At 46.3% G+C, this 13,466-nt stretch overlaps 1 protein-coding gene across 1 annotated transcript in view; it reads left to right on the forward strand.

Annotated features, from left to right (window-relative positions):
* The first annotated feature begins 2,390 nt into the window (after positions 1-2,390).
* TNN (tenascin N) overlaps positions 2,391-13,466 on the forward strand; it is a 49,275-nt gene continuing 38,199 nt past the window's right edge. Inside the window, exons 1-3 of the mRNA XM_063134027.1 lie at positions 2,391-2,421; positions 2,536-2,974; positions 6,223-6,594. Of these exons, the coding sequence (XP_062990097.1) occupies positions 2,569-2,974; positions 6,223-6,594 (778 nt within the window). The 5' untranslated portion in view covers positions 2,391-2,421; positions 2,536-2,568. The remainder of the gene's footprint in view (positions 2,422-2,535; positions 2,975-6,222; positions 6,595-13,466) is intronic.

The raw sequence follows: 13,466 nt of genomic DNA on the forward strand, positions 1-13,466 counted from the left end.
CTCTAGATGTGCCACAAGGGCCACCAAAACTTTGGTGAAATTTTGTTGACGTGAGACCAAATGGCATTCTCCTGAACTGAAAATTCCTGCCTCCTTAGGCAAACCTCAGGAACCTGTGATGGCAGGCCTGGATGGGCACATAAATATATATGCCTCTGAGAGATTCAGAGAGGCTAGGAAGGCTCACTGCGAAAAAGCTGTCAGAATGGATTTGAGGGTCTCCATCTTGAAATGCTTGTGTGAAAGGAATCTGTTCAACCATTTTAGGTCTGAAATAGCTCTGACCTTCGCCTTCTGTTTGGGAATTAAGAAAAGATCCCAGAGTACCTCTGACCCAGTAGAACTGACTCTATTGCCCCTATGTCCAGGAGATGAGTGATCTCCCTAAGCATAGCCTGATGTTTGGTGAGTTTTGGGGACCTTGGAGAGGCTAGAAACCTGTCCCTGGGATAAAAGGCAAATTCCTGAGTGTATACCTGGGACACCATCTCCTGGATCCAGGCATTGGACGTCATTGTTTTCTAGACCAAAGCAAAATTGAGGAGACAGCCCTCAATATTCTGAGATGGGATCCTAGCATCATTTCTTGGCTGTCTTGGGGAAGCTGGCAAGAATCCACACCCTGAAGATGTCTGGTGAAGATCCCTGCCAGCGGTTCTTGGGTGAAACCATTTGTCCCAGTGAATACCAGAAGGTCTGTACTTTTGTTGAAAGGGGGAAGAATGAAAGGGCCGCCAGGACCTGGCCTTCTTGTCGCCCTTTTTGGATGTGGGTAGAGCCTTTGTTTTATTCTTAGTTTCAACAAGTACCCTTTCTAGGGAGTCACCAAGCAGTTTGGAACCAGAGAAAACGTAGCCCACCAGTCTAGCCTGAGAGCCAGGATTGACTTCCCATATTCTCAGCCAGAAATGCCTTCCAGCCACAGTATTAGCTGCAATGCCCCCAGATTCCAGCTGGATAGCATCAAGCAATGAATCAACCATCAAGACTGCAGAAAGGGCAATCGTTTTGAGCTCATCCTTGACAGCTTTGGAGGTACCACCCAGGCTAGCCAGCTGCTCTGACCAGAGACAAACAGCCCCGGCAAAGATAGAGTTGGTGACTGAGGTTCTGAAGGCTGTTGCTGAAGCCTCGAAACTCCTGAAAATGCAGCTTCCACCCTTTTATCAGAGAAGTCCTTTCAGGCTGAGCCAGGCCGAGATAATTGTCAATGAGCCTTTCCTGGGGGAGTAGCAGGCACTTCCTGCCTGCCGCAAGGAGGGGATGCAATTGCCTGGCTGCTTCGCTTGGGGAGTGCGAAGGGCAAGGTGGCGTCAAACTGGGCACTCGACACGCTGCCGCGAGGGGGGCAAAACACCCAGCTTCTTCCTCGCGGTTTCCTCGTTGCAAAAGTGAGGAAGGCCAAGAGCCTGGCTTCTTCCCGAGTAGGGAGAGCACATGGTGAGGGCAATCTCCAGCGCTTGAACACACGCTTCAGTGGAATGCCCTCTCTTCACACAATGCTCTAATGTAGCCAAACCACCCGCAAGCCCTAACTAGCAATAAGGGTGGGAGAGGAATTGAAAGGAGAGGACAGCAAAAAACAACCGAAATAACAGTATTAAAAATTAAAATAAAAGGAAAGTTCTGTCTAGCTGAGGTTGCAGACCTCAGCATGAACCCTGTTCGTTTGATGCCAGGCAGGCCAGCTTAGGTAGCCCCTCCCCCTGGAGAGGACTATTAGATTGGACCCTGCCTGTCATCTGGTGGGAGGGGCTAACCTGGAGGTCTTGTAATGCCCGCCAGAAGAGACAGGAGAATGATATGGTGCCGCTTTCAGATGGGTAAGTACAGAACCTCACGATCAATGCTTCCACACAAAAATCCTTTCCTGCACATAGAAATCTAGCTTGTTAAAGAGAAGAGTTCTAGGATATCCTGCATCCTGATGTGCCAGTTTTCTATCTACAAGGTGGGAAACTTCAAAGGGGTGATTGCTCACTGGCAGTCTGCAGGGATATGGGGTGCTTCTAGATGAAGCTTTTACAGTGCCATCAACCTGCCTCGACCATGAAGTTTACGGGTGGTCCAGACAACAATGTTTTCTAACTTGTGACCCTCCTGTGTTTTCTTACAGGTTTGTCTGTCTTTTCCCTTAACTCACAAGATCTGTTACGGAGGGGTGGGGGAATGAAACAGCTACCCCAGGCCTTCTGATTGCTTCTGTTGGGAGGCCTCCATCTGGAAGCATCCCTACAGTCCAGGAAACACTGTGTCATCATGTGATTCTATTGCAGCCTTGCCCAACCTGGTGCCTTCTAGATGTGCTCAACTACACAACTCCCAACACCTCCAGTCAACATGGGCGTTGGCCATATGTTGTAGTCCAATACATCTGGAGGGTACTCACTTGGGGAAGGCAATTCTACAACATGTCAGGTGGTGAGGTCTCATAGGATGTTTTTTCTGGTTGATCTCTTTTCTGCAAATATAGAAAATGGCTTTCATGCTAAGATTTTGTTCCATTTTTTTCTCTTCCCTCCCTTCACTAACTAGCTGTGCTGTTTGTGTGGTCATCACAGAAGCAAAATGGTAACTTGGAATGTTCTTCTGGGAGTTCTACTGCACCATTTGCTCCTAGAAGCCCTGGCACAGCTGCCTGCTCAACATGAAAACTGCTCGAGCAAAGGGCAGAAGATCTCCTTCAGCCACTCCTACAAGATCGATGTGCCCAAGTCTTCTCAGATCAAGGTAGAGCCAGACCCACGGCCCCTCCAAGATGACAGCCATATGCTGTTGGCTACTGGCGAAGTGGATGAGGGCGAGGAGCAAAATATTATATTCAGGCACAACATTCGTCTGCAGACTCCCAAAGGTGACTGTGAAGTCCTAGGCCAGCTCAAGGCTTTGTTGGAAAAGATGGAGAAGATGGAGAAGGAAGTGGTGCATCTGAGGGGGATCTGTAGTCCTCAGAGGTGCTGTGGGAGAGGCCAAGGTGAGAACTGTGTGGGATGGTGGTCGGATGTGTGTACAACTTGCACACCACAAAGCCAAATGCAGCTTGACAAACAACCCTGTTTTCTTGCAAAATCAGGAGGTTTCTTGAGTCATACATGGTTGTTACCATACATGGGAGGTGGGCTGGATTTGGCTTACAGGTTGTGAAACTCATCTCTAGAACAAGGGGGCTTAATTCTATGGACTCTTCTTTGCAGTTCTACCCTACCTTCAAATGTACAAAATAAATAGGACTCTTGTCCTAGGGCATTTTGTCTGTTGTTGATGATGATGATGATGAACAGGCCCAACTTTGCACAGGTTGGAATAGACCTTCATTTCATAAAGCGAACCTACACAGCTGGAATGCCCTGTTTGAGAGAAAGCATGCCCAGCTCTCCCACCATTGCAACCTGCCCCCCCCTTACTGCTGCCTCCGCGTTGCCTCCACCACTACCTTACCACCACTGCATTATGTGCTCTATTGTTATTGCTGCTATGTTGTATGCCCCCACCCCCCTTACCATCGCCGCTCTGTTTCATGCCCCCCACCCCTTACTGCTGCCATGTTGCATGAGTAAGAGGGCAGGCTCTGAAGAGTCACAACGGCTAAAGGAAGCAGCTGGCTGCACTCAGTCCCCCACCCTCTGGTGGGTGCTGAAGGTCCTCTTGACGTGAGCCAGAGGGTGGGTGGGCTGTCTGGAGAACCATGTCAGCTGAGGAAATTACCATTTTCAGGGAGATGCTCTGAGGGGTCTTGTACAGGCAGTCTCCTGGAACACCTCTCCCACAATGCCTGGCTAGGAGGAAGGACCCCTTCAGAACCAGCCAGTTCAATCTGGCTGGCTCTATAAAGACCCATGTTGGCCACTTCCTCAGATGACACAGTTTTCCAGAGAGCCCAGCTGCCCACTGGCTCACACCAAGTGGATGCACAGCACAAGCCAGAGGACGGGTTGCTGAGAGCAAGCACCTGCCGTCTGTTTCACTCAGAGAGCAACAGAGGGCGAGCGACTGCTTTGGAGAGCTCTGCTGACTGCTCTCTCACCGTGGCATTTGCCACAGAGGGAGAACAGAACTCACAGGGCTCTCTGGAGCACCTGGTAACTAGGCTAAGTGGGCAGCTGCTCTTGAGAGCCCCACCAGCCTCACTCTCCTGCTGCAGCAAACGCCATGGCAGGAGAGTGGCTGGCAGGGATCTCTGGAACACCCACTGGAGGTGATGGCAGGCCCTCTTGATGATGCCGGGGGGGGGGGGGTGAGGCAAGCTGCACAATTCACTGCTCTGCCACCTGAGGCAGGATTCACCACATCTCATGGGAGGGCCAGCCCTGGGCACAACTTTGGGCATAGCTAGGGTGACCCTATGAAAAGCAGGGCAGGGCTCCTGTATCTTTAACAGTTGCACAGAAAAGGGAATTTCAGCAGGTGTCATTTGTATGCATGCAGCACCTGGTGGAATTCCCTCTTCATCACAACAGTTTATTTATTTATTTATTAAATTTATATACCACCCCATAGCCGAAGCTCCCTGGGTGATTTACAAAAGTTAAAAACAGAAAACATTAAAAAAGTATACAAAATTTTAAACAATCAAAAATATAAAAACAACAGTATAAAACAACAGTTATATACTATTAGCTAGAGTGACCAGAAACCAAAAAGGGCAGGGCTCCTGCAGCTTTAACTATTGGGATAAAGTGGGAATTTCACCAGGTGCTGCATGCATACAAATGACACCTGCTGAAATTCCCTTTTCTATACAACTGTTAAAGATACAGGAGCCCTGTCCTCCTTTCCATATGGTCACCCTAAGACAGGCAAACATCTGGGCATTCTCTTTAGTGAGTCCCTCTCGTGGAAAGGGCACAGGGAGGCAGCAAAATTGAAAGCACAAAAAACTATAGGGGCTCTAATGAAGTTTTATTATAATAAAGGAGGACAGTTGATTGAACCTGCCCTAAAAATCTTTAACACCAAAGTAATAACGCAGCTGCTTTATGGGTCTGAAATCTGGGGGTCTGACAACACCATGACCGAAGCCTTGGAGATTGTGCAGAACAACTTCCTTCGAAAACTTTTCTCTCTTCCATCTGGTACCCCTGCAGTTTTCTTGCGCACAGAAGCTGGTAGTCCTTCAGTTAGGGCAAGAATTGAGAGTGCGCAGCTAAAATATTTTAAATGAATCGCCATCTTGCAAAATGAGCGTCTTCCTACTAAGTGTTTTCTAGAAATGGATAACAATTGTCATTGGACGGCAATATTCCAAAAGCTCCTGCATAGTTATCATCTCCCTGAATTGAAGTTTGCTCTAGGCATGGATAAGAAGCAACTAAGGGATTGGTGTTTTTGGATAGATTCCAGGAGGGACCTACAACTTATTAAAAACTCTAAACTCTCTCGGTGGTTCCCTCTTCTAAATACAGAACACTATAGAGCATGTTATCTGTCCAAATTGAGGCCCCTGCCCCTGAGAAATGCTTTCATTGAATTGAGGTTTCAAGTGATGCCAACTGCAGTGCTGGATGGACGCTACCACAAGGTACCATTTGAATCGAGATTATGTATCTGTGGTCAACAACAAGTGGAAGACATATGTTAACTTGCCCTCTGTATAGGGACCCAAGAGAGAGACTCTTGAAACCGCTGCTGACATATGGAGGCATGAATGTCCAAGCAGAAACACTTCTCTTCCTCCTTAGCGATACCAACAGTTATGTCACTTCTAAAGTGGCCCTGTTTGCACTGGCAGCGAAAAAGATTGGGAAGAGAGAACTAGATAAAATTGCTATAAACTGCCATGGAGACTCAGAGTGCGGAGCGAAATGAGAGTTTTAGTCACAGTAAATTTAAGGTTGTCTGTATGGTTCTCTTGGTTATTTTAAACTGCTGTGTACTTTTATAGTTGTATGATTTTCTATGGATGTATTTGTCATGGCCTTCGGCTAGCACAATAAACTGATGATGATGACGATGATGATGACAGGCAAACAGACACACGTCATATTTTGTTATTATAACATTATTAAAGTGGGCAGGTGCTTTGTAGAATAACAAAAAGAAAGCTTCATAAAATAATGAAACCAAAGAGGCCACAGGTGTAAGGGGAGAAAGCCTTCTCTAGTCGGTCATTCCATTACTGTGTTTGTATTCGGATAGTTCCCTGGTTTGTAGGTGAATTGTCTTTCTAATTTTGCCTTTGGTCTCCCGCACATCCCTTGTGCTTCTGGCTCTCATGCTGGCCAGGTGTTTCGTCTTGTAGCGGCCACGGAACCTTCATCCAAGAGATCTGTGGCTGCAACTGTCACGAAGGCTGGGAAGGTCAGGACTGTTCCCAGCCTACCTGCCCAGGAAATTGCCATGGTAACGGGCGCTGTGTCGGAGGCCGATGCCTCTGTAACGTACGTTATGGTGGTGAAGATTGCAGCCAGCTTCTGTGTCCTGAGAACTGTAGTGGAAACGGGGTCTGCGTCAATGGCGTATGTCACTGCTACCAGGAATTCACTGGAGATGACTGCAGTGAGAAGAGGTGCCCCAAGGACTGCAATGGGAACGGGTACTGTGATAGTGGCGAATGTTACTGTGAGGATGGCTTCACTGGGCTGGACTGCTCCAAAGGTAAGAGGCTCCTTCCTGTCTTGAGCACAGGCATCCTAACTGCGAAACAAGGGGAAATAACAGGTTACGTCGTACCATAGGAGGCAATGGTAGTCTTTGAGAACTGAGACAGGCCATATTTGGAGACTGAAACGATGACAACCCAAGACTGAGCATGCTCAGTAGGCATGGAATGCTGGCTGCCGGTTGGAGGGGAGGTGGGGAACTGAAAACAAAAAGGGGAGTGGGAACCAGGCGAGAGGGGAATGAAGTGGCGGCAGACCTGAACAGGAGCACTTCTCACGCTGCAATGTTTTGTTGCAGGTCCCATTTGGGACTCCTTAGAAAAGACATTTTGCAAGGTTATGATTCAGGAAAAGTTATGGAAAATGATCCCAGCATAGGTTGCATATACATAATTTGAGTTTTTTTGTGGTGCAAAATTTGGATTTCATACCAAATGTAGGTTTATTTAAATATATTGTATTCGATTATCAAAAAGCCTGCCTGGTTAAGACCAGAGGGAAAGCTATCTTATGTTGCCTCAAACTCCACAAAACCAGAAAATTGGAAGTTTACAGGTGTGCCCCACGATCAATAACGGTGTTGTGCAATGTCATAAATTGTGCTTTCTTACAAGCAACAAATAGGTGTGGGTTAATTCATAGGAGGATTCCTCTAGCAATACATTTATTTCTTTTATCATTGAATGCTCCTGCTTTGATCTATCTAGTTTGAACTATTGGCATACTTATGAATTATTTGTTTTATTCTTCATTTCATTTGTATCCCACCCTTCCTTCAAGAAGTTTCAGGTGCATTTGAGCATATGAAGCTGCCTTATACTAAGGTCGTTGCTAGACGAGGGTTTAGCCCGGGCTGATGCCTGGGCTCACCCCTGGACACACAGGGGATCCTAGGGTCAGCCTGGGCTAAACCCTCCCTTGGCCCGGGATAACTGGCACCAGTTGTGGCCCGGTATCTCCACAGCCTTGGGCTGAGCCCAGGGCTGCGGAAGGTCTAGCCCGTTCTGCAGCTTTCCCCGGCTACACAGCTTACTTGCGAGTAGCCGGGAGAAACTGTGCCCATCGGGCTGGGGGGAAATCGTGGGGGGGGAGCGCTGGGGGCCAGGGGGGAAAGAGCGGACCCGGCAGGAGAGATGGGGGAATAGCGGAGCCAGGGTGGGGAGATCGCGGCCAGGGGGGATTGGACATGGCAGGCGGGCGGGTGGGCATGGCGGGCGGGGGGGCATCGGACATGGCGGGCGGGCGGGGGAAGGAGAACGGGGCCGAGGGGGAGATCGCAGATGGGGGGAAGGAGAACAGGGCTGGGGGGGAGATCAAGGATGGGGGGGAAGGAGAAGTTTATTTTTAAAAAAGAACACCCTACTTACCGTTCCTGGCTCCTGCGCTGCTGCTGCCACCACTTTAAAAGTAAAAAAAAATGGCGGCCACAACAGCTTTCCTCCAGAGCTCGTCGCGGCTCGCGTGTGAATAAGAGTGAGATCTCGCATTATTCATAACGCGAGGTCTCCCGTCCTCTCCCCCGGATTTTCCACCAGGTCTAGCAAAGGCCTAAGTCTCAGACTATAATAATACTAATGCATAATAATAACAACAACAACAACAACAACAACAACAACAACAATAATAATTTCATACCTCCCTCTCCCTCTGGATCAAGGCAGGGAACCACATTAGATACAAATACCATAAAATACATAAAACTGATGAAAAACATATAAAACTGATTGGCCTGTTCTGCCTGGAATTGTTTTGTCTGCGTGGCTGCAGCTTTCCAAGTCCTCAGCTAGAGAGGTCTTTCTTAGCCCTGCTACCTGAAACTATTTCAACAGCAATCTAATCTTGGATCTTAAGCAGTCAGGTGGCTACGAATAAGTTATGATTTTATTTTACCTGCACAAGAACCTTTTGAAAGATAGGGTAGGCTCAGAGATAGTGGCCTTTTCTACATCAGCCTTTTAACCCGCACCTTTAGCAAGAGTTCTGTTTTCAGATTCTTTGTGGGATTAAAATCTAATCCTTTAAATGCGTTTTTTCTGGGTTTTTTTCTTTCTCTGCCTTTCTATATGTTCCATTACACAATCACTAGGTGGTACCGAGGTATAGAGGAATTGTGCAATCACTTGAGGTTTCTATAATGCCATTGAGAGAGAAAAATGACTTTCCAGTAAGGGAAAAAAAACACATGGGAATGGTGGCAAAGCATGGGAGAAGCTCTGGAGGATGACAATTTCATGTAAAGGACCCACAAACTACCGCGAGTGAAGACGCATGAGCACAAAATAAAAGCCTTGTGTAGAACAGCTCAGTGGTTTATGAGATGAATTTAGGGTGGATTCCTGCATTGAGTAGGGGGTTGGACTCGATGGCCTTGTAGGCCCCTTCCAACTCTGCTATTCTATGATTCTATGATTCTATGTAAGCTCAAGGGCTTGTCTTGACGAAGGGTTTGCCCCAGGATGGATTTGCAGTAGTGGCAGGTCATCTACATGATGCAGCCGGCGTTGTGAAGCCATCCAGGGGCAAACTCCAGAAGCTCTGCTCGAAAAGAGTTGGGCACTTACCCTGAGTTCTTTGGCTGCGAAGGCAGGTCACAGCCAATGGTGCCCCCTGATTGGTTGCCATTGGCTGGATAGGGAAGGGGGCGGACATCCGGGAGCTTATATTATATTATTATCCCTATAAATAATAATAATAAAAAAACGGTGGGGGGAGAGGAGAGGAGAGGAGAGGAACGGTCCCCAGGCATCCTGTAAGTAAAAACAAATAAAAACGGAGCCCATTCCTTTCTCCCATTTTTTTAAAAATTATATGTATCTGCAAAGCTGTGCAGATACAGATGAAATAATAATAATGATAATGATAATGATGATGATGATGATAATAATGACGATGGGGGTTAGGAACGGGCAGCCAGAGGGAGATCAGAGGCAGAAGAGGTGGTTTGGGCTCCACACATCCCTTTCTTCATCCCCCTCTGGCTGCCTCGTTCCTCCCCCCCCCACCCCGTGCTCAGCGCAGCGGCAGTGGCAGCAGCAACTCCGTGCTTGGGTTTCTTCCCATGCAGATGCTGGGAAGGAGTGCAGTTGCGGGAGCCCGAGGCCTAGTGGTGCCAAAGTGCTGCCGTCAAGACCGGGGCCAAGTCTATTATTCCACGACACCGCTCTTATCCATAACATTCCGTAGCAGACCATTTTCCTTTCTCTTTACCATCACTGAGCTGGAGCAGAGGTCATCCTTGGTAGGCAGCCTGCTTGAAGGGCCTCCCTCCGTTCCACATTAGCTCAGAGGTGAAACACTGTGCCCAGAGTGGTTTACGGGGGTGTACAGCTGTTGTTATGTATATCATCCTGAGAGCTTCCGAAGAACGACTTGTGAATTGTATAGATGATGATGATGATGATAACAATAACAACAAGCTGTTTCCACCTGTGTACTCCTGCAGGGTCAATCACTGGGTCCCTATCCAGCAAACAAACTTTATCAAGGTACTGCACATTAGGGAAAGATTAGCGGTTCTGCTGTTAGTCTACTGCTCACTCTGTGACTGAGCTCCTGGAGGTGGACTTGATCATGGTGTTGGAGAACCTCACTGTTTTGATACTGGGGCATTCCTCCTGTGGTCTAAATGGTCCTGTTTTGTAGCAGGGGTTCAAGATTATTTTTGAGCCCCCTTCACTTGGGGTGCTTCTAGATGAGTCCTTTAAAGCCCTAAATGGTTTGGGTCCACGTTACCTGCGGGATCGCCTTCTCCCATACAGTCCGCCCCGCACACTCAGGTCCTCAGGGGAGAACTTACTTCAGTCAGCCAAGACTAGGCTGACATCAGTTTCCCAGACTTTTCTTCTGTCGCCCCTGGATTATGGAACGGCCTGCCGGAGGAGATTCGTAATATTAACTCCCTCTGTGATTTTAAGGCAGCTTTGAAGACTAGCCTTTTCTGGCAGGCCTACCCAGATCAATAGTAAAATCAAGTATTTTAAAGATGTGTTGATTCCTGCACTAATGTTGTTCCCCGCCTCGATCCAAAGGGAGAGGCAGGTAAGAAATAATTTATTATTGTTATTATTTATTTATTTATTTATTTATTTATTAAATTTATATTCCACCCCATAGCCGAAGCTCTCTGGGCAATTTACAAAAGTTAAAAACAGAGAACATTAAAAAAGTATACAAAATTTTAAACAATCAAAAATATAAAAACAACAGTATAAAACAACAGTTATATACTGTTAGCTAGAGTGACCAGAAACCAAAAAGGGCAGGGCTCCTGCAGCTTTAACTATTGGGATAAAGTGGGAATTTCACCAGGTGCTGCATGCATACAAACAACACCTGCTGAAATTCCCTTTTCTATACAACTGTTAAAGATACAGGAGCCCTGTCCTCCTTTCCATATGGTCACCCTGAGACAGGCAAACAGACACACATCATATTTTGTTATTATAACATTATTAAAGTGGGCAGGTGCTTTGTAGAATAACAAAAAGAAAGCTTCATAAAATAATGAAACCAAAGAGGCCACAGGTGTAAGGGGAGAAAGCCTTCTCTAGTCGGTCATTCCATTACTGTGTTTGTATTCGGATAGTTCCCTGGTTTGTAGGTGAATTGTCTTTCTAATTTTGCCTTTGGTCTCCCGCACATCCCTTGTGCTTCTGGCTCTCATGCTGGCCAGGTGTTTCGTCTTGTCGCGGCCACGGAACCTTCATCCAAGAGATCTGTGGCTGCAACTGTCACGAAGGCTGGGAAGGTCAGGACTGTTCCCAGCCTACCTGCCCAGGAAATTGCCATGGTAACGGGCGCTGCGTCGGAGGCCGATGCCTCTGTAACGTACGTTATGGTGGCGAAGATTGCAGCCAGCTTCTGTGTCCTGAGAACTGTAGTGGATCTCTGGAACACCCACCAGTGGATCTCTGGAGCACCCACTGGAGGTGATGGCAGGCCCTCTTGATGGTGCGGGGGGCAAGCAGCGCTATTATTATTATTATTATTATTATTATTATTATTATTATTATTATTATTATTAATTGTCCCATCATCCTGCCTCAAACAGAATTTTACGGGGGCCCAGATAATATCATCTTCCAATCCTCTTGTGTTTTCCCACCACCACTTTTGCCTTTTTCTTACTATAAAAAAATTGTTAAGGAGGAGACAGCAGACTAGGTGTGCAATGCCTTTTGAGTCGTAGTGCTGGGAGCCATCCACCCTGCTTTCTGCACTATGACAGTGTTCAGCTATTACCAAGCAATTCGCTCCACATGATGGCATGATTGCCTCAGACACCCCAGAGCATTCATGTTCCTTTTAACTGATGAGAATGTTGCCTTGATCAAATTAGGAGGAAGAGACATATAAAAGTCATAGCACAAAACCATTATCCGCTTTGCATGCAGATTATAACTACAGGCAGCAGTGGGTAATAACCCAATTAGTTTTGAGAGAGAACTCCATCCAAAAGTACACATTAGGATTACTTTACATCACACTCGATGTCATGATAATTACCAACGAAATTTCAGGGAGGGGACAAATGTTATAGTGTGTTTAGAAAATACTTCAGATTCCCTTCTGAATAGCCATTAATGTACTACCAGAAAGGAAGAAAACCTCACATTCCGTTTTTAGGCACTATTTTTTGTGGCAAACTTCGTAGAGGCTTTATCAGCCAGACTTCAAAGCCATTAGAAGTGGAAGTAACATCTGGATAATCTATCTGTTCTGAAGAAACCAGTCTTGGCTTGCCAAGAGAGTGAGAAGAAGCCAGGAAAATCATGTTAGAACATTGCATGCAATATTTGATGGTAATTGCTTCAGTATCAAATGCCATAAGACTAATTTTGCTGTTTGTTCAGATTTCAAATATTGGCATTATTTTTAGCTGAGGTCATAACGGTACGATGTTAAGTTGTAGTCGCAACTCTACAATCTTTTTCCAAGCACTTCCAAGCCATGTACTTCAGTGCTGCCTTATGGTGACCTGAAATGACTGTACCATTTACAAAATTATGGAACTGGTTGCCAAGAAGTTTAACTAAGTGGACTGGCAGGGCAAAAGCATAACAAGTTAAGGTTGTGCTGTCAGCTCTCCAGCCAGTTCCACCATGCATAAAACCACAGGGATGTAGTAATGTACACAGATGATCACACATAGATTACTGGCTGGCTTAGCTTGCATTTTCTTGTTTGTGTGTATGAGTTTTGAAAAAATAAATCTCCATAATCCTTAACAAAAGAGTTGAGCAATCTCTGATTATATAGTTATTTTAAACATTTATTTACCCTGTTCAGACGACATGCTAAGCCATGGTGTTTAAGCATTTTGAGCTAAACGTTATGGCTTATATCGTGTAAACCATGACTTAGTGTGTCATGTGAATCAACTAACTATGGTGGCTTCATAACCACAATTTAAACATGCTCACTAACCTTTTGCTACAAAAGGGTTAGTGGGCTAACCATGGCTTAGTGTGTTGTCTGAGGAGGCCCATTTTCTGCTTTTCTTCTACTAGGGAACTGGGATAACAGTAGAGAAATTGAAAATAATAAACACAGAATCAAAAACAACATAAAATACAATTGGATTTTAATCAGAAATTAAGACTGATTATTGCTTCAGCCTCCCCTAAAGTCCTTTAAGAACTAGGGATACACAGAACTCTGAGGAGGTTTCCATAGTGTTGATGTTCCTTCTGTCCACCTGCTAAAGTTCTGAATGTCAGCACACGGAGGGAAATCGCGTTTCCTTACCAGCACTTCTCTGTCCATGCATTTGTCCCTCATTACGAAAGAGGAAGTAAACAATGTGCATGTAGCCCATTCAGTGGGCCATTTTGATCACACTGCTTCTCCTGCACACAGCCTGAGATA

The sequence above is a fragment of the Elgaria multicarinata genome, chromosome 1 (assembly GCF_023053635.1).
Source record: "Elgaria multicarinata webbii isolate HBS135686 ecotype San Diego chromosome 1, rElgMul1.1.pri, whole genome shotgun sequence".
In the NCBI taxonomy this organism is placed as follows: domain Eukaryota; kingdom Metazoa; phylum Chordata; class Lepidosauria; order Squamata; family Anguidae; genus Elgaria; species Elgaria multicarinata.